This window comes from Cynocephalus volans, chromosome 8 (genome assembly GCF_027409185.1).
Source record: "Cynocephalus volans isolate mCynVol1 chromosome 8, mCynVol1.pri, whole genome shotgun sequence".
Classification (NCBI taxonomy): domain Eukaryota; kingdom Metazoa; phylum Chordata; class Mammalia; order Dermoptera; family Cynocephalidae; genus Cynocephalus; species Cynocephalus volans.
The window spans coordinates 88547720-88569750 of NC_084467.1; the positions used below are offsets into that span (position 1 = coordinate 88547720).

The 22031-nt window shown below is 40.0% G+C and overlaps 1 protein-coding gene across 8 annotated transcripts in view; it reads left to right on the forward strand.

Moving 5' to 3' along the window:
- CDC14A (cell division cycle 14A) overlaps positions 1-22031 on the forward strand; it is a 159722-nt gene that overhangs the window by 131825 nt on the left and 5866 nt on the right. For 5 of the 8 annotated variants that reach the window (XM_063104364.1, XM_063104367.1, XM_063104366.1 and 2 more), the window contains 4 exons: positions 4765-4880; positions 6730-6777; positions 8686-8808; positions 9337-9778. In XM_063104364.1, coding sequence (XP_062960434.1) covers positions 4765-4880; positions 6730-6777; positions 8686-8808; positions 9337-9778 — 729 coding nt within the window. Of the gene's footprint in view, positions 1-4764; positions 4881-6729; positions 6778-8685; positions 8809-9336; positions 9779-22031 lie in introns of those variants that run through there. The other 3 variants (XM_063104365.1, XM_063104370.1, XM_063104369.1) reach the window with 3 other exon arrangements.

Here is a 22031-nt window from a genome sequence, read left to right on the forward strand (position 1 = left end):
GCCACCTGTGGAAATGCCCCAGGCTCCCAAGCTAGGTGGTGGGGGTCCAAGAGCCTCAGCCACACCCCCCAACATCTGCAACCATCCCAGTGATGACCACCAAGCTGCCACTGGAAACTGGGCTCCTGAGCTGGGGTGGTGGGAGGCCCAGGGCTGCAGACACACCCCCACCTGGCATCTGCATCTAGTCCAGCAATGACCGAGCCTCTTCTGGAAGCCTCCTGGTCTCCCCTGCTGGAATGAGGGGGCTGCCATGGGCCTTGACCACACCACCCTCTTCTTCCTCTTCCTGTGCTATTTCCCTTCATCTTCCCACTTCCCCTCTCCTGCTTCCTCCCAAGTGCTTCTCAACAATGTCTTAGAATGTAAAAAAATAATATTAATAAATAAATTTAAAAAAATAAATAGTGTCTTTAAGAAGGTGGAATTTAAAGCACTTTAGAGCAAATATTTGAGTTAAATGGGGGAGCTTAGTATGCAACAACAGTCACCTAAATAGCACCTACTGTGTGCCAGGAACTGCTCTACGTACTTCACATGGATTAACCTTTCAATCCTTACAACCACAGTATGAAATAGGCACTATTACTAGGCCCATTCAGAAGACATAACTGAGGAAGAGAAAGTTGAGCCATCTGCTCAAGATCACGAAGTATGTGGTAAAGCTGTCATTTGAACCCAGGTGCTCTGGCTCCCAGAGTCTGTGCACTCAGCCAGTACCGTGAGGCCACTCACTGTACCCTGTTGCCTCTCCTTGAGGTTTTTGGTACATTACATACAGTAATTTTAAACAAAACCCTAGCCGGCCCCTCCTAATAAATTTCTTCTGGAATTACAACTGTTTTTACCTTTTCTTTTCCTGCTCTAGGGCTATAGTCCAACATTAGCACACCAATCAGTAGATGCTCTTAAATTAGGTACAGGTGCTGTTAATTTTCAGCCAAGTCACATAAATTTACAAAAGTAGACAAGAATGTACTTTTTAAATACATCTTTGAGATATTGTGATTTATGAAATCTATCAAATGCTCATAAGCAGGATGCATCTTAGAAAAATTCATGAAGTAAAAATTAAATCTTTCAGGCTCTACATTGCAGCACCTTTCTTTCACCTCTTAGGACTGTGAAGCTATTCCAGTTCCAATCTGAATGCCTCTGGGATCTTCACCAGAGGCTATTAAACAGGGGAGTGACAGCACACAGATTCATGGTTTGGGATCACTCTGGCCATGGTGGAGAAGGTGTGCTAGAGTCCATGTGGGGTGGAAAGCCAGGAAGTTGGTGAAGAGGGAGTGGTCCAGGTTTTAAAGATCCCAACCAGTGGCAGCAAGGAAGGAGAGAAGACAGATTTGGGGGGGTCTGATAAATTCAAACATTCTATGGACCAGAACCAGCTTGTTATAAAGAGAAAATCTTTGCCTTTCCCCAACTTTTATATCTTAGAGATTTAACATCTGTGAGCGGAAAAGAATTTTAGCGAGGACCCATCCACCTTTCCTAGCCAAATCATTTAAATTGGCTTAAAATTCCATTTTCATTCTTATCTTCCAATCCTTTGACTTCTATTTTTATTCGTTTCTATTTCAAATGATGTCATTTTTCTGTTATAACTCTTCCATTTTTATTCCCTAGTGTGCTGTATTTTATCTAATAGACCATTTCTTAACAGCACATTCCACAGCTTCCCCAGTAGCTTAATGTACCACCAATTTATTGGTGTGTTGGTCAGCAATTACCTTACCTAACTGAAATTTATGGATACTACTACTTAATTTTATTTTGGTTTTCATCTTGTCTATATATACAGAACAACTGGTGGGATAAAATAAATCTTCATTCTCTGCACTATTATTTGCTCTTTATCTAGGAAATCATCTGGAGACAAGTGCAGCTTTAAAAATTGTACTTCTTTAGGTATTTTAGTTTGCTGTCACCTTCCTGCCTTTATGTAGGGCAGTCCGGTATCCAAAAAAAAAAAAGAGTGTTTTTGAAATGTATCATAATTTACAAAAAAAGATTTGATGCTTAAGATTCATAATAGGGTGAGAGAGAAAAACATGTAATTATAATTTAAAATATACTGTTAATATTTTTTGTTAATCTGTGTCTTTTAAAGTTGGTTTTTATTTTTTCAAGTAATATATGACCACAGCTTAAAAAATATCAAACATGTTGAATTCTAACAAAAAATATCAGTCCCTTGTTCCACCTTTCTTTTCCCAGACCCACTCCCAAAGGAGTAAACCCCTAAGCAAATTATAATAATATTTTTACTGTCATATTTCTAAATACCTTGCTTATATTGCTATTTTTTATTTATCTATTTTGGACATTTTTTCTATTGCCTCCTGGTTATGGTAGATAGGATTTAGCTCTTGTGTCTTGCTATCACCCCCACTGCCCTTTGCTTCTCGGTATAGCTATATTATCATTTTTGGTTAAACCACATTTACAGATTATTACTCTGTAAATATTGTTCACTGCTGAGCTTAGTAGTGTACTGTGACTGTTTTCTTTTTGGAACCTCTCTTTGTTTTTCCTCGAGTTAATTGTCCTTTTTAGTTGCTTAGTTTTCTATGCATTTGGGAAAAGATAATGCACCTACCCCACACCCCAAAGGTTGTGCCAAGCAATTTTAAAGTTTTTAAAAATCTCAACACAACAAAAATTCTTACCAGCTCTAGTATTTTCCTGAAGGCATTTCTTCTTCCCAGCCTGGACTGGTTGTTCTTAGCCCTAGTATGTAGTTCTAATCCTAGGACTTTTCTTTACACTGTTACGTTGGATCCCTAATTTTCCTGGATTTCATGTTGCCCTCTTTCCTTTTTCTGGAAGAGCATCCTATAATAGTTTTCTTAGAAAGACTGTGTGGGAGGTAAATTTTTGTAGCTCTGTTCTACCCTTACACTTGACTGAGAGGTTGAATCTAGAATTACAGATTGAAGATCACTTTTTCTTAGAGTTTTGAAGGTGTTTCATAGCTGGGAACACAAAGATCTTTCTAGCTGGAGGAACAAATAAGCTTTCCTGGCTTTCAGATGTCCACAAAGACACCCAGTAGCCAATGAAACTGACGGACTGGGATAAGGATCCTCTTGGGTCCTCCAAGAAGCTTTTCTGGCCTGTCTCATGAGGGCTGGGACACTTCTTGCCCCCACTCCACATTGTGAAGACTCTGGCTGTGTGCTGGTCCTTCCATCAGGTACCAGTACTGCTAACATCCCAGCATACCAAATGCTTTCTGCAGCTGGGTGAAGCTGAGCTCATCTTCTCAAGTGTACCACCCACAAGCAAGCCTAGCCTTCAGACCTTCCTGATTTCTATTCCTGCAGGCTTCCTTGGGTGGTGGTGAGTTCTGCACTGGGGTTGTATGGACAGAGATGAATGGTATAACCAATTCCTGGACACTTTGTAGAGGGGCAACTTGTGACTCTAAGAGAACCCTCTGACTTTAAGGATCCGTAGTCCTGTGACTGTTGAGCTGGTATTCTCCTCGGTCCTGATGACCTTCCTGGGACTTTGGCCTGCTTTGCTTGTACTCCTTGAAGACTCAGCTGAGGGATTGCCTCCTCTAGGAAACTTTGTCCTCATTTCCTCTTCTTCCCCACTTGTGCTGTGCTTTGTATTTTTTTTTTTTTTTTCTTTTTTAAACTCAGAGGTGTAGTAGTGCCGTGTGGTCTTTTTTCCCAGGACATTCCTACTGAAGTCCCAGATGTATTTAAGGAACTCAACATAGGTGAAAGGGAGTCAAGAGGTATTTCTATCAGAAATGACTGGAATCTGACTGACAGAAGTATATTTTTATATATTCTTCATCAAATAAGAGTTCAAGCTTTAAAGAGGGGGAGGTGACTAGTATGGCTGGAAGCGATCTTAGCAAATTCAAGCCCTTTGATTTTTCAAAGGAAAAAACGGTGAGGAAAAGGTGATTTTTCAAAGGTGAGGAAAAAAGGTGAAATATAATCGCCACTGGTGCAGTGTTAGTGTGCTGTGACATCTATTTTAGAAAGAACATTGTATCTGGGGACAAGAAACCTGATTTTAAAATCATAACTCTATTCATTTAGAGTTTAGGGGAGTTTGGGCAATTTTCCTAACTTCCATGAGTATGTCCTTTCATTTTGGTAACAGTGCCCTCCTCTCTAGAGTTGTTGTGAGAATTAAATGTGAGCCAGGATTTACTAACATGATACTTCAGTTTTTTAAACTATATGACTTATTTCAGAAGGGAACACATTTTTTTCAATCTAATGAGCATAGTCTTTCAATTCCTTCTAGAAAGGGCTTAAGTGCTTTTGCTAGTGTTAAATGATGTTAATAAGTTACTGTGTAGATAGCCTAAGTTATTTTATCTTGCATTTTTTGTAAACAAGTTATGGAATTTGCAGATGGTTCCTGGTAGTATCTGGAAACATTTGTACAGTATCTGTTGAACCAGTCTGTGTCTAGTCTGTATTCCAAAGCATGACCATGAGAGTCTGTTTGGTTGTGGTCCATTGCAACAAACAACTCCTCTGAAATTCTGCCACATCCATACTCATGCTTCTTTGATTTGGAATTTGACTGGTATTTTTAACTGGCAAATAGTTGAGCTTTCTTTGTTGTATACTTGGGCAGTGCCGAATTCATGGTGCATTTAAGTGACTTGAAATAATCTATATTATGATAATCTAAGATATATCTATATGCATAATCTGTTAAGAAATCTATATGGAGTGAAATTATTCATAATGATCTTTCTATGAAACATGCATTTTTTTCCAGAATAATTTAGAAGAGGATGAAGATGTGGAAATGAAAAATTGTATAACCCAGGGAGACAAACTACGTGCCTTAAAAAGTCAGAGACAGCCACGCACCTCACCATCCTGTGCATTTAGGTAGCTCCACTTTAAACTTTTAAATTCATACTGTGCTTCCTTTGTGGACAGAACATCTCCTCTTATCTTTTGAATGTCATTCTACAAATACCAAGTTTACCTTATGCTTTGGGGTTTACTATTATTTTGTGTTGTTTATTATTTATTTTACCACTGTTGGGAATAGCTAAATCTTCAAGGCTTATTGAAAGCCTCAGCCTCTGCCTCACCTCAGTCTCTAGAATTCTAATGTAAGCTGCTAAGCAGTTAGTTATCTCTGGAGCTTGTTTTCAAATTCCGTTTGTTATTCTACCCTTCTCCTATAAGTGGATTTCTCGTCTTAGGACAAATCTTCACAGGTGTGCTGAGGCTTTTGTATTGAAGCTAGAGTGTACAGAAAAGTATTGTATGCCAAACTTTGGTGTGTCCTGACTAATTCCTTACTTTCTGTTTTTAATAATTGAATAAGCAATCCTTACCTGTGCCAGTAAAGTTATAAACCATTTTGATGTTTAAGGCTGAAATTACCCATCAGAATCAACAATGGGACTTGACTTCTGACGACAACATTTTAGACCTGCTGATAGTTCAGACTGGGTAAAAGAAAAAGGTTTTAGGATCAATGTCAGTGCAAACATCTGTAACTGTCATCAAGGTTCTTTACTGCACTATATGCGGTGACAAGGCCGCAGTCCATAAATGAATACGATGGGAAATGGCTACTTTTCTTTGATTTTTAAGTGAGAGACATACATAGCAGGAAGGATGTTTTGTCAGTATGATAAACATCAAACATCCGGATTCACAGGGAATTTAGTTTTTATATGTATCTAGGAGAATTATAACACTTAAGTCAGATTGGGTCTTTGAGTTCTGATTTGTTGATCTAAGAAATAAAGATACATAGCTCAAAGTTGAGGTTATTATTTCCTGTAGTATGATGAAAGAATGGGATAGCAAACCTAGTGCCTAATAATAACCACCAACTACTGCTAGAAAATTGAGGAGAAGTGCCATTTACTGAGCACCTGCTGTGGTTCAGGAGCCATGTTAGGTGCTTAGTTTGAATATGAAGGTTAACAGAATTCCACAGAAGTATGCACCGTTACCTGCATTTGGGTTGGTTGCTTGATGTTGGAGAGGTTAAATCACTTCCCATTGAAATGGAGTTAGAGGTGAAGGTGATATTCAAACCCAGTACTGTCCACAGTCCACGCTCTGCTTACTATGTATGTTGTCTTTCTAAGTCAATGGAAACATTTTCAAGATCAGTTTATATTACCAATCTTTTTTATTCACCATTTTTTGCTGGAGACTCTAAGAAATTGCTTTATACTGATTAAATACATTTCAAATAGATTTCTACTTGATTTTTAAGAAATATTAAGGGGTGGGTGGGGAGGAAGGGATAAATTGGAGGAGAGTATAACTTGTCAAATAAATAGGCAAAGGAAACGAGAAAATCTCCATGACACAAATTTTAGAAGGCTCGTTCCAATATGGTTTTTCTGTTTGCTTTTTCTTCTAAGAAATTTTCTCATTTTTTGGAATTTGGTTTTCTTAGATGTATCATGGCACCGTCATCAAACATTTTTTACCCTGAGTGGATGTGGTGCTACCTTCTGATTAAAAAGCAAGATGCTATAAATGAAACTCAAGATGAGTTTATGAATAAAATGACTAAAATAGATGTCCTGCTGGTTCTAGGATTTATTTTATTAAGTGGATGAGAACTAATATCCATTTTCAAGGTTTTTTCCTTTTGCCAATTTAATATTTTTACTGGTTTGACTCCCTACGATGTGCTTTTCTGTCTTTGTTTAAATGTGTGAAGCTGTGATGAGTGAACATTTGTCTTTGACTTCCGCAGGTCAGATGATTTGAAAGGGCACCCAAGATCAGTGTCCCAGCCTTTCAGGTACTGTTAATGAGGTTAAATTTCTAGTTTTGAAATTCATCCCTTTCTGTTGAAGTTTGTTACAGTATGGTTTATTTTCAGTGCTCACCATGAAAATGATTTTTGTTTTCCTGATGTGCGCACAGGGCTGTGTGGCTGTGATGTCAATGTACTTTGTGCTCCCAGCACAAAGTGGGGGTCTCTTTTGAAAACTACAGGTGCTCTGCAACTCTTCTTTCAATCCAGGGATAGATTTTTCCATTGATTTTTTCCCCCATTTTTATTAGTCTTCTCTCCCCCTATTTTTGCATGTGTTTGTCCCTCTTCTTTATTTTCTAGTTTTTTTCCTTCCCTGTCTTCCATTTGAGGAGGAAACATTGATGTTTGTCTCTAGAAACCTGTCCCTTGAACACTCTTGGAGGTACCGAGGTCCAGGCGTGGTGAAAGCAGTAGAAATGTTTGGCCAAGACTGTTGATCAAATAGGGGAAAGAAGCTGATTCACTCTTCCCCTTCTGGTTTTTATTTATTCTTAGGTTTAGGATTGTTTAACGGGAGCATTTCTGAGAGGATCCAAGCTTCTCTGCAAGCTTGAGCCGCTTTCTTGTACAACTTTTCCCATTTTTCTTTTAGAGGCAGAACATGCACTTAAGCTGCTATTTGGAGAGCAGATGATAAAGGAAAGAGTGTACAGTAAATAAGCTTTTCTCTAGCAGATAGGAAAACAAAGTCCAGCTACATGAAATGATTCATCCAGGATAAAACAGATTTGGTATTAAGATTAGCCATCCTGGCTATCCAGATTTGAGTTAATTTTCCCTTTTTGCCCACTTGGCAAATATTTATTGAGCACCTGCTCTGAGTTCATCACTGTACTAGCCACTGGGAATTGAGATGACAGACAAATATTGGCCTCAAGGAAATAGATAAATATCAGACAATGAAATATGGTATAAGAGCTATGATTTACTGTGAGCATATAATGAAACGGGATGCTTCCCTTGCTTGGGAATTCAGTGTATGAATCAGCTGTATGAGTTCCAGCTTATTGGACCATTAGAAGAAGACAGGAGTGAGTCAGATGGAGGTGAAGGGAGGTAAGGAGATGAGAAGATAGCCTGGCAGGAAACACAACATATGCAAACTAGACAGAGGTGTGAATGCTGTCTATTCGGGAAACTCAAGACATTTTGTATAGCTGGAGTAGGGGTGTCCAGTGGGAAACTGTGGCTAGAACCACCTGCTCAGAGAGGCAAGCACCAGATTTTGGAGGGGTTTGATAAGCCGAGCCAGAGTTTAGGCTTTATGGGCACCAGTGAAAGATTAAATGATTTGAACAGTGAAGTGACATGACTAAATATTTTAGATTTCACTGGAGGCTATTCAGAATTTGAATTGTTAAGGAATAAGATTAAAAGGTGGATAAGAAGTAACAATGGCCTCACCTAGGGCAGTTGCAGGGTGGAAAGGAGAGGACAGATTTGAAATATGGAGGAGTGGAATCTAAGGACATGATGAAGAATGAATGCCAGCGGTAAGGAAAGGATGTGACCAAGGAATGACGGGATCATGGTTAAGAGAAGGGCTTTGAATCCTGGATTTGAATCCCAGCTCTGTCACCTGCTAACTGAGTGACTTTGGATGACGAATTTTCCTTTTGCTTCCATTTCCTCACTTGTAAAGTGGGGACAGCAATATTAGCTACCTCGTGGGTTGTGAGGATGAACTGAGTTGACATATTTAAGGTTCTCAGAACAGTGCCTGGCAGAGTTAGTTTTATGTCCATGTTGGCTGCTGCTGCTGCTGTCGCCATTATTAGGATCTGTCATGATACCTTACAGGTTTATTAACTTATCTTGTGCTAGTTGGTTGCTGCTTATTTAAGATAGCACAGCTTTAGTGTAACACTTTTTCTGTTTTTCTCCACAAAGATTAAGTACTTCCCCACAAGGATCTACCCCTGCTTTGAAGACCTCAAAAGTGGCTTTGTCCCCTTCAGCAATGGCCAAGAAAATAAACAGAGGTTCCTTGTCCTCGTGCGCCAGTGTAAGAAGGTAATTTTTCTCTCCCTCTTCCAAGGTACGGGCTAGAGATGAAGGAAGTCTACAGCAGGCAGTGATAGAAGGGCATTGTGATTTCTCATCTGACTTGTATAGGCAGATGGAAACTAAGATGGGTGGATATTTGATGTAGTCGTGTAATTGAATATGTATAAATTGAATCTAGCACTTAAGTCTGCTTTTAATTATCCTCTTACTTGGCCCTTTTCATTTACTTCCTCCCTCAGGACAGATAGAACCCCGGGATGTTCTATTTCAAGAGCTCCAAAGTGTTTTGGCCAGCTTCTTGGGTCTTAGTTAACTGCTCTTGACAAAGAAATTTAACGGGTATAAGTAAAGGCCACGTGTTATTATTATATCACCATGAGTGATAAAGAAGCCATTTTGTCATCATTTGCATTGATCAGAATTGTCTTCATCCCATTCCCCTAATGTCATGAATATGTGTTTTAGAAATGGAGCTCTGCGTGAGTATACATTGTCGTCTATGTTTTTCCCTCCTCACCTGTGTCTTCCATTCAGCTTTTCCATAAACTCCCGGCTAGCCAGTTCTCTAGGGAACTTGAATGCTGCCCCTGATGACCCAGAGAACAAAAAGACCTCCTCATCCTCTAAGGCAGGTGTCCCAGCCAGCCCGTTCACCAACCTCCTGAATGGCAGCTCCCAGCCGACCACCAGAAATTACCCTGAGCTCAACAACAACCAGTACAACAGAAGCAGCAGTGGGGGCAACCTGAACAGCCAGCCGGCCCCCCAAAGCGCCAAGGCAGAGGAGCGTGCCACCGTCCTGCGACCCTCCTGTCCGGGGCTTTCTTCTTCTTCAGCGAGATTCCTGAGCCGTTCTATCCCCGTAAGTTCGCAGATGCCACTTCTTGGTCCTCAGAACCCTGAATGCAACTTTTGCACCTTGCTTTCCCAGCTGAAGCTGCCACCAAAGAAATTTAATAGCGCCAAGGAAGCCTGATTGATGCGTTCCCTCTCTGCTGTGAAACTGTCTGTGCGCTGCATTCTGCTGGCTCCTCTTCAAGTAAATGCCAAGCTTCAACTGGGTTTTCTTCCTTCTTTCTTCTTCTTCTTCCCCCACCAAGTCCTTTTTAAATGGTTTCTCTTAAAAGGGAAACAGCTTACATTCTCATCATGGACACTGCTGACTTAAAGTTACTTTTCAGTTAAGTTTTCAAATCACTCTGAATATTCGATGCAAAGCCAAGAGCTGATTCATACCATAGATAACATTTGCTTTGGTAGTGGTGGTATTAGGAATTAGAGGGTTTTCCACATCGTATGTCAGTGAATGAATTTTGGAGAATTGAAATGTGGAAGTTGCTGAATGAACAGTATCTTCCCAGAACTAAGTACCAGGCCCTTGAGTATTTCACTTCCTGCAGGGAACTGATGCAAAATTAAATGGCAAAGGGAAGTTGTTTATAAGAAAGGCTAATTGGTAAGTTCCCGGGATGTAAGAGGAGGGGCAAAGTATCACGAAGTTGTTTAATATTAGCTATCACTCTTCTAGAGACAGGTGGGAAGATCTCCCAATACATATTACCAATGACATCTTTATTTAGGCTACCGAGCTCCCTTTGTAATGATCAACAGTCCCCATTGGGGTAAAATCTGTTGGTTAACCCCACTGTGAATTACTTTAATCACATATTTTAATTGCCTCAAGGGCTATTGAGATTTATAGGAATATGCTTTTTGATTTGAGAAGAACAAGGATAAGCAGGAAGTAGAAACAGAATAGACCCCACATGTCAAGGAAATGTGAAGCATGATTGAAACATTGATTGCACTTGGCATGAGCAAGCCTTGGGGTATCCTGGGAAGGCTCTGCTCTGGCATCCCTTCACACCCACTGGTTTTAAATGTTCCCTCAGCCACTGCCCAAGGGAGGCTGCTTTCTGAAGGGGAGAAGGGAAGGTGGGGGAGGAAAAAGGTTGGTGCAGTGTGCTGCTGTGGCCCACTCAGCAGAACAACAGCCCCGTCGTTAATCCTTAATGGGACCTACTCTCCTTAGCTGACATTTAGAAACTATGAGGATGTTTTCCAGCATGAGGGTGCAGTGTGCATGCGTGCGTGCGTGCGTGCATGTGTGTGTGTGTTTGTGCGTGTGTGTGTGAGTTCATGTATAGATGTGTTGGACTCATTACTACTCCCAACCCTATGTCAGGCATCTTTTCAAATTTTTTTTTCCAAGAGGAGTTCTTTTTTTTTTTTTTTTTGTCGTTTTTTCGTGACCGGCACTCAGCCAGTGAGTGCACCGGTCAGTCCTATATAGGATCCGAACCCGCGGCGGGAGCGTCGCCGCGCTGCCAGCGCAGCACTCTACCAAGTGCGCCACGGGCTCAGCCCCCAAGAGGAGTTCTGACACATATAATTTTCCCCATCTGATTTTATTCCCAATGATGTTTTTCAGCATTATTTTAGATTCCTTAATAGAGTAGAGCCCTAGGTAAACTGCCCACCCATCCACACCTTAATCTCATTCTAATCCCACTATGTAAACTGGTATGTATGTATCATAAAAACTTAAATTCATGTAACTGGGAGTTAGATGTAAAATGATAAGGTATTTAAATTTTCATAACTATGTTTATAAATTATATACTTCACAGCAGGAATTGAGTTTAGTCAATATTTTCATATGCTGGTTGTGAATCAGCCTCTTTTTTATACCAGAATACAGATCTTTCCATTTTCAGGAAAAGTGTTATAGATAATTATATAAATATCTTGTGGATTTCACAGCTAAAGCTTTTCTGTATTCCACATTTATAGCTGAATGCCAGAAGCATTGGTAGTTTCACAAGAATACATTTTACTTTTTCTGGATCTTAGTTTTACTCTTTGCTGGTGGAAGCATGGGGCATTCTTTAAACAATTGTTGACCCTCCCCAGTCATGTTTATATTGCTTAATTTTGGTCTTATTCCGTATTTGTTATTTCTTTTCACCTCTTTTTCTCCTCCTCATCTTTATTCTGGCTGGAAAAGAGTAATTTTCCAAGAATTGCATTTAAAGAAATAGTCTGTGTGGGCAGTTGCTGCTACTCCCCCCTTCTCTCTCCCAAATTTGTCATCCTATTGTAAAGAAAAGCCATTATAAATAGAACTGCCAGCCTGACAACATTTTCCTCCCTCTCCTCCTCCCAGGAGTAAGAAGAAGCAGGTCTCTATTAGCAGTACCTCCCTCCTTTATCTTTGCCTAGAAAACCCCTTGTGAGAGAGAAGGCTCCAGGTCCTAGCCCTGCTGAGTCGCTGATAGCAAGTCTAAATTAAGAGGGAAATTCCCACTTCATGTGGAATAAAGTAGGAGGTTGTGACTTGTTTTCATTTATAGTCTAATACAGCTTTTCTAATTGTTGTGGCTTTATTGTCTAAATAAGATTGTCTTTTTTCCAGTGCTTCTGAAGATGTAAGACATGCCTCTTGAAGAACTAGGAGTAAATCACTCAACAAAAATGTTTTAAAATCCTTAGGTAGGAAAATGAAGTCTGTGTGGCAATATCCTTGCAGCACCTTTAAGAAAGACCCAGAAACTCTTAGGGGATGAGGGTGACGGGTGTTTAGAGGGAATCTAATATTTTTAAAGCTACAATTAACATCTTTTGAAAGCTGCAATTGCTCTCTCACTTTTTGCAGCAGTTCAGCCCCCAGAAAAATGTAAAAATGATTTCCTTGTTCTGTCATTAACTTCTTTAACACAGAAAACAAGAACAGACGTTAAGGAATCCTATGGTTGTGACAGAATGCTCAGAAACAGTCAGATTTTATTTTTATTAATTTGGTCTCTTCTGCTAGTCTTGTGGTTTCTACTGCCCAGTGCAATGTACAAGGTTTCATTTTTTGTTGACCTACTTACTTTAAAAAATCAATTTCACTCCCTGACACTCAGAGAAGTTTTCAAATGCTTAAGAAATGAGGGACATGTGATTATGGCGTGGGCGCGGTGGAAGTATTTTATTAAATGGAAATTACTGTGGTATCTGTCTTGAATATTTGCCATGTTTTATTTTTATTACACATCACTGAATTGCTGTTCATCTACGTTGTCCTTACCTGACCCCAGAGTCTGGTGTAGGTCCTGGTGCTTCCCCCACAAGCTTTTCTACATCCCTCCTTGGTCTAAATCACATTACTTCTCTCACTCTGAATTTTCATCATCCACAAGATGGTAAGCTCTTTGAGGGTGGGGATGGTGCCTCTGTTTTTCAGTTTTAAGTTCTGTGCCCAGCATATGGTAGCCACTCAAAAATATTCATTGATTAGATAAAAGGATGGATGGATGTTTAAATGAATGAATGAATGCAGTAAGAATTATTACTTTTGTTTTAAAGATGAAAATCTTGAGGGTCTGAGAGGTTAAATATTTTTCCCAAGATCACACTTCAAACATGCAGCAGAGCCATAATTTGAACCTAGGACAGTTTGACTCCAAAAGGTGTGTACTTTTGATTGCATTATGTCATGTATATACTGTTGTAGGTAGCTAAAATATAGGGATATCTAAAGGATATCTCATTTTGCCAAGAGGAAAGCTGTGAAGAAAGAGTAACATTTTCATGGGGCTCTGAGGGATGAACAGGAGCCTGATACAGATCTAATGATTAAAGTCGGAACAGGAGAAGTGGCTGTTCCAGGCAGTGGGAACAACAAGAACAGAGGTACAGCCTTAGTACTGTAGTTAAGTTCTTCGGTTCTGAGGACAGGTAGATTTGGGTTTAAATCCTACCTCTGGCAGTTCCTATTGTGAGGACTTCTGCAAGTTAATTAACTTAAGTCACGGTAAAATGGGAATAGTAATAATAATCAAGACAGATCTAGGTTTTTTTGTGTGTACCCTGAAGCTTCTGCAGTTTTGTGGGACATGTTGAAGATAAGGAATACAAACATTTATTTTTGTAGCTTTTATATAAACACATGACTGTGTGCTTTGAAAGGGGTTGGTGAACTATGGGGCCTTGCGGATAATGTGGTAATGGTAGTAATATCTATGTAGTAGGGTGGTTATGATGCTTAATTGAGATACATCATGTGAAGTGTTTTGCGTGGTACTTTTAGATAGTGCTCAGTAATTGATAGCTATTATTGTCTTATGAGCGGTGAGTGTTCCAGTGTAGCTAAAAGCACAGGCATTACCTGAAGATGAGGCTGGAAAGTTAAGCTGAAGTGCAGTGTTGGCCATGGGAATCTTGTGAGCAGGAGCAACTTGACAGATCTGATTTGGTGAAGATTGTTCTGGCAGTCTGTGTGGATGGAAGCTCTTAGTGGAAACCCTGAAGGCAGAGAAACTGGTTTGAGCCCTCTCTTCTGTTCCGTCTCTACCTCAGTGGGTGGCCTTGGGTAAATGCTACACTTATTCAATGATTATTCTGTGTTTCAACACACATGATAGTAATGATTCTATTAAGTAATCATGTATAACCAGTATTCTCTAGGATATTTTTATTATGAATTTTTAAATGTTTATTTTTATAAATGGAAACTTAACTACCCAAAGAAAAGTTATGGTCTTTAGTAAGCACCTTTTTTATAACATTTGATCATGAGGAGTTGTAAAATAATGGGCTATGTTATTTTTTTTTAAAAAAAAATATGTATATATATATATATAGTCGATTGACTAATTTCTTGTCACTTCTGTATTGGGGGGTCACATTAATCCTACTTTATGGGAACAGCCTTTTAGAACAAGCTTTTCTGTATTCACCTGGAGGTCATATAAATATATGTAATGATAAGCTATCCTACCATAAGGTTCTTCTGGAAGTTGCTTTGAATATCCCCTATTAAAATTTTTTTTATGATTTTAAAAATTACTGAATAGTAGCCTGTATTAAGCTTTGCAATTCATTTTTATACCATAATTTTCAAACATTCCCAGGGACATTGTCATGGTGAAGATTGTAGGTTATGTCAATGATGCCATTGATTCTTTCTTAGAATTTTCCCGTTCTCTATTCTGCTGCTTCCTCATCCCCTTTGTTGTGTTTACATGTTTGGTGATCTTCCTAATTCAATCTCCTTCCACCTTTAATTCATACTTTAAAGTAGGGTCAACAAACTTTTTCTGTAAAGGGCCAGATGATAAATATTTTTGACTTCGTGTCCCACTGTGTAACTCAATACGTAAGTGCATGTTGTGGCTGGGTTCGATAAAACCTTATGAACAAAAATAGGCTGTGGGCTGAATTTGGACCATGGGCTGTAGTTTGAAGACCCCTGCTTTAAAGCAGTGCCAGATAATTGATATTGATTTCAACATTGTATGCCCCTGTTCAAAAATGATGAGTGAGCCCCTAATGCTAGAACCTCAGTCCTGAATTCCTTTGCTGAGCTTTCAAGCCCTCTGTGCTGTGTCCCCTGTTGTGTCTCTGCACCTGCATTTACCCTGCTTGTCCCCCAACTCTGTGTTCCTGTGTCCTTTTCTTCCACTTTCTTGGCCTTTGCGAAACCCTTTCTTGGAAGGCCCCTTGCCTTCTTCACCAATTTCTCACCTTTGAAGATAAATATTGCCTTCCATCTCCCCTGGGAATCTCTCCCCGATAAATTGTACCCAGTAGTGTTTACCCTTTTAACTTCTGTTCCTATCTGTGTTGAATATTTAGTACTTTATTTTTCCAATAAATAGTTGCTATTACATACATAAGCATCTAGATTATTATTGTCTATATATGCAAGACTTTTCTCCACATTTTAAACTTTTTTGGTGCAGACATTTCATAAAAGTCTTTTATATTTCATGGTTTCTAATACAGTTCTAGGGACAGAAGGGAATTAAAAATTAAAATACTCATTTGGTTTAAAGTTGAAAGGAAAATTGAAAGTAAATATTGTATACTTCCTCCTTGACCTTAGCATCCTTATACCACAGGTGACACTGGCTTCAATGCAGTTCCCTGTTCAGTGCTAGTACCCACGTTGATGCTCAGCTTGTTAGTGCTGCTCTTTGGTTATGAAGACTGTGGATGAGTTCTCCACCTCAACTTTGACCAGCGGAAGAACAACGTTGGTAGCATATGAATAGGTTAAGTTCCTCTGTGTTCTAACATCAGGCAGAATATATATACTTCGAAGGAATTACTGTTTCTAAAAGTAGGACTTGGAATACGATCAAAATATTGGATTTGAGCTTTGTAAAATAACCAGTTTGTTGAAATCTACTGAGCGATTGGCTTGTGCCTTAAAGCACACCTCATTTTTACTTTGTGATAACGTTAGTGGTGACAGTGATGAACTGCTTATTGATTGTTTGAACATCCGTTCCCCATAAAGTGCCTACTACTTTCCAATGGTGTGTAATAGCTTTTCCTGATGTAAACTTGAATGCCTTTTCCCTCTGCTTATTGTTTTAAAACCTGTCATCCTGTCCTGATTTTAAATATATTCATTCACAAAGATTTAATTAAAGATGAACTATTATATTTAACATTAAAGCTTAGTACTAGCTTTCTAACCTTTTGTTGTATATTTAAATTGCTATATGTATATATATATATTTTTAATCTCACCTCTTTGATGTGGCGTTGTTTAAAGTTTGATGCAGTTTTTCAGCCAAGGATACTAATAATATTGAGAACATGAGCTCAGTCTCAGTATTGAACCACGTCTTTGGAATTCATTCAACATTGCTCTTCTTTTGTTCTCTTCCCAAGGGAACTTGGGAATGTTACTTGACAATTAAAGCATCAAATTGTTTTGAGGTCAGCATGGTTCAGATAATGCCTTTAAATTTGCATATAAGCTAGTTATGTACACATAGTATGTGCAGATATACTTAACTGGCAGTTGTTTCCAATGTTAAATAGTGGTTTACATTAATTTTCTGTAAAATGCCTTTCAGCACTTTTTGACTCTCCATTTGAAAGGACTCTTTCAAACACAAAACTTGCTTTTAAGTGATAAAGTTGATCAGAAATAGATAATGGCTAATAATTGGTTTATATTCTCAAGTGTGTTGGAGTTATTAACCTTGGCTGTTCAATTAAATTTTATACCTTCTTTCTTATGTGATGTTAGTAATACTGCTAGGTCAATAGAAAATAGTTTTGTTTTAATCTAGTTCCCTTTTTTTGGCCAGGAGTAAAAGAAAGTATGTGCTTTTTATATATGTATAAAGGCTTGTTCAATTAAAAAATTGTATCTAATGTTTAAATGAATGTCTGCTGTGGACTCAGTATTGTTTTGGTAGAGCAAGGTAAGACGAAGCTGTACAAGCCATTGTCTTCCACCAGGTTGAAAGCTCCACGCAGGCATCTTCTGCCCTCATTTTTCTGGTCCCTCTTTCTTTGCACTGCTGCCAGAATCCACTTGAAATGCTAGTTTCCTAGTGCAAGCCTTTGTTTAAAAAGCCTTTGCGGTTGAAGAATAAAATCAATTATTGTAAGATTTTCCTCTTTTTCCTTGAAATTCTGCAGTTTCACCATAATATAGCTAGATATGGATTCATTATAATTTACCCTGCTTGGCCTGAGTGTGTGCTTTCAATCTTAGGGCTGATGGCTTTTTCAGTTATGGAAAATTCTCAGCCATTGTTTTTTCACATACTGCTTTTCTGCCTTTCCTCCTACTTCCTCTTTTTGCCATACCCCATTCGTTTATGTTGAAGCCTTTGATCTGTCCTCAGTATTTCTTATCTTCTATTTTATGTTTTTCAATTCCTAAGCTCTGGCTTTATTCTGATTGAATTTCTTCTATTATTTTCCAGTTCACTAATTGTCTTTAATGTGTCCATTCTGGAGTATGTCCCTAATCCATTGACCTTTTGATTTCAGTGGCTGTCTCTTTTCCAGCATTTCTAAGTTGCTTCTTATGATGGCCATCTGTTCTAAGTCAGACCTGCCTGTTTTTGTTTCATGATTTCTTGTTCTGTTTATGATATTTTTCATTTTTTCACCTTGAGGATCTCAGGAGATAGATCATTTTCATAATGCAGTGCTATTTGCATTTCAGCCTGTGAGTTTTGGTTGCAGGTTTTTGTCAGTTCTCTTGGTGTTCATTTTCCCTGTGGGTTGGGAATTTTAGTTGGTAGATTCACACTGGATGGGAGGTTCGTGTTTGTTTCTCTCTTCTCTCTGTGTGTTTTTCTTTCCTCATTTGCTGCTTGTCTTGTTGGCTCCACCTGACCCTCTAGGTCTTTCTGTCTAGAAACAGGTCTTTGTGACTCAGGCTCCCATCTCTTGGTGAGTCCAGCCTGGGCTTGCTTCTCAGGCAGGGACACAACTTCGCAGAAGCCTTGGCCCGAGGGCAGTGGCTGCAGCTTCTCTGAGCCTCCTTCCACAGATGGGGGAGGGCTCCCTTTCTCTTTTCCACATGGGCTGATTCCAGGCCAGGGACTTTTGACCTGTGTACCCACAGGAGTGGAACACAGCCATCTTTGCCTGCTTCCACCTCTATAGTCATTGACCTGCCATGGGTTTTGGTATGTTTCTGAGCCACAAAGATATTGATTTGCTTTTGAGTACTGCCATGCTTTTTCTTTCTTCCTCATCTTTTAAAAATATTTAATTTATGCACTGAGAGGGTAGTTTGAAGCATAACTTTTAGTTCCATGTTGACATGAAGTGGGTTTGGTCTCTGCAGCTTGCCATTCAGGGCCTTTTTGAGTCTTCCACAACCAACTTTTCAAACTCATTTTCCTCTATTTCCAAGCATGCACCTTCTGCTTCTGCCAGGCAGGGTTTCTTATGTCCTCGAAAGTGCCCTGCTCTTCCTGCCTCTGTGCTTTTCTTAATGCTGTGTTCCCAACCTAGTCTAGCTTCCTCCTTCTCTTTTCCTCTCAGACTCCTTCCCATCAGCAGTTTGCTTAAGTCCTACCTCCTCCTCCGTGAAGCCTTCCTTGCCTCACCCAACTGTAGCAATCATAATGTTTCTGAAGTCCTGTCGGCATTGGTCATCTGGTTTTCATTATCCCTCTTTTGTATTGAGAGTCACCTGTGTCATGGATGTAGGCCTTGCGTTTCCACTGAATTGGTTGGTAAACTTGAAGTTAAAAACATGATGTTAGAAAACATGGTCTCTTATTTTTGTTTTCTCCAGAGCATCTAGCACTGGGCTATGCTTACCTCTTTGTAGGTTTACTTATTTCATACTTTCATGTTTCTAATACTGAGTAAGTCAATTATTTCTTCCAAAAGTTTGAAATTTATTCTGTGTGCACGCGCATGTATGCGTAAGATCTTTAACCCAGAAAGGCGTATTTTTATTGCAGCCCCCTCTGACACACAGATACACGTACATGTGGGTGTGTATCCATGTGCAAACAAGTACAAATACTCCATGCACATTACTTGTAAGGTCATTGGATTTGCCCCTAAAGTTGTCTTTGGTAAATGACACAGGCTGTCCTTGACAGTGAATATTTAAACTCCCCAATGGCCGTTAGAGGTTTTATCCATAGAAGCATATATTTTCCTCTCTCGGGCAGACTGTTGTGAACTCCTCAGCTTTCTGTTATGAAAAAGCAGTCAACCAAAAGAGAAAATCAAGAAGTTTCCGTCTGAAAGTGAGCAAAATAAGGTTGATCCTTTCCAACCTGATTTCCCTCATTTACTCCTGCTTACTCTCTGGTAGCTCCCAAATCTTTATGGTTAAGAGGTAAAGGCTGTGTTCTGAATTCTTACTGGGCACCTTGTTTCAACACCATCTTCTCTTTTGGAAACACCGCCCAATGACATAAAGGTCTTTCTGTCCCCATCACTGTCATCCATTTGCCTTCATTCCTTGAGGAATTTTGCTTATAGTTGTTAGCTACCAGCCTACCGCCAACGTTCTGGACAACTGTAATGTTTTTCTAATCATTATCATCATCAACCATTTACTGAGTGCGTCCTATGTGCCAAGCATTGTATCAGGTACTTTATATACATTATTTATTTAATCTGCAACTTACAGAGGAGGAAATCAAGATCAGAGAGGCAATAACGTGACCAAGGTCTCACAGCGACAATATTTTAATCTTGCTTAACTCCAGTGATCTTTATTTTTATTCACTTGGAAATCCATTGAATAGACTTTGTTATTGCTTAGAGTGATGCTTCTGATATCTTGAATTCTGCAAGCCTCCTTTCAAACACTTACCTCCCCTAACTCTGCCTCATGACCTCTTTGTGACCCTTGCCTGTTTCCCCAGACCTCTTAGTTTACTTCTTTCCTTCTATAGCCTCCCTAGTCATTTCTGCTTCTTTTTTTCCAATGTTCTCAGTTGCCCTTGGACATTCTTTCTGTAGCCACTTCATTACCAGCCTCCAAAATTAGATCAATTCAATTATATCTTGTATCTGTTGCTTATCTCTTTCTTCTAAGCACTGTTGGAGAAAATCATGTAACTGTGCCAATTGGCTTCATTTCAAATGTGTTTCTAATTTACCTGGACGTTCAGTGCTCTTAATTAACTTACTTATCACTCTTTGACTCCCTTTCTCTTTTCCACATGGGCTGTTTTAGAACTTTTTAACATTCTTCATCAGCACAACCCCTCCTCACCTCTGGAGCCAGTCGACCCTGCCTTGAGATCTGCTGAGAACATTGAAAATCTGTCAGAAGGAGTTGCCTTTAATTGTCCTCTTCTCTGCCTCAAAGCTTATCTGCATCAGGACTCATCCTTTTTTCCCTCCCCTTTAAATCAAAAGACCCCCGCTGTTTTCGGGCAGTAATGCCATCTACCTGTCCTATTCTTTCCAAACGATTCCAGGAAGTTGCCCCGTCCACTCACCTGGCAACTCACCTGCAAACACGCACATCCAAATTGGTAGGGTTGGTGGGGGACGAGGAGTCTTCCCTCAGCTCTGTCTTCCTCTCACACTTTCTCCTTTATGGCCAAACTTGGGGAAAGAGAAGCCCTCATTGCCTCCCCTCATCTCTTTGGTGCTGCTTTGCTCTGTACCTGGGAGGTAGCCCCCCATTTCTGGTGCAAGTCTCTCCCACAGGTTACCACTGACTTCTTTAAGGCCAGATCTGGCGATCTCTCCTGTTAGTCCTCATTCTTCTCAATCTTTCTGCAGTATTTGACAGTATTGACCACCTTTTTTCCCGTAATTTTTCTTCCCCTTTGATTTTTGGAATATTATTTTCCTGTTTCTCCTTGTTTGTCTTCCTTTGCTTGCCCCTTAATGATTTGCCCCAGCCTCTGACCTTGGCCTTCTTCTCTCCAGTCTCCTGAGCATTGGGTCTACACTTCCAGCTTCCCATGGGTGTCACCTGTGATGGAGAGAATACATGTTCCTTCAGCGGCCTGCTCCTCTTGGTTTCCTGGCTCAATAATCTCATCTTCATTCATCCACCCATCTAAGATGGACATTTGGAATCATCTTTGACGCTACTCTGCCTTTCCTCTGCCACATCCAGTCACTACATCTCATCAGTTCTCCCTCTGAAATGTCTGTTTTCTTTCCCCCATTCTTACCACTGCTGCCCCAATTGAGGTCTTCATGAACTATTGAATAGCCCTTTACATTTTCTCCTTGCCTTTAATCTCTCCTGTACACTGCTGTCAGTGTTAAATTCTAGGACACAGAGCTGATTGAATTATTCTCGTATTAGGCATCATTCAATAGCTCCCCTCTGCCTACAGGGTCAATTCTGGCTCCCTTGGTTTGCCATTCAGGGTGCTGCCCCATCAGGCCGTGTGCCTCCCTTCTGGCCTCTGCAGCATCTCTGCCCGGCATCCTGACTGGTATTCTACAAGAGTGAGTGCCGTACCTGCCTTGAGCCTGAACCCTTGCACACACACAGCTCACCCTGCTTTTCCTCCTTTCTCTGCTTGGTTTTATATTTCCTGGCCTGGCTTGATAGTTATCTTTCTTTCTTTTCTTTTCTTTTTTTTTGTCTTTTTGTGACTGGTAAGGGGATCAACCCTTGGCTTGGTGTTGCCCGCACCGCGCTCAGCCAGTGAGCACACCGGCCATTCCCATATAGGATCCGAACCCGCAGCGGGAGCTGCGCTCCCAAGCGCCGCACTCTCCCGAGTGCGCCACGGTGCCGGCCCAATAGTTATCTTTCTGATGAAGCATTTGTGGCCCATCTGGGAAGAATGTCTTTTCCTTCTCGACTGCCACAGGACTTTGTTCACACCCCCCTCACTCTCATGTTATATATTCAGTTATACATGATTCTCTCTCTCCTCTGCTAGTTTTTAAGCTTCTCAGAAGCATCTTTGTTTCCTGGGGTCTCATAGTACAGTAAATGCATAATAAATATGTACAGAACTAAAAGTTGG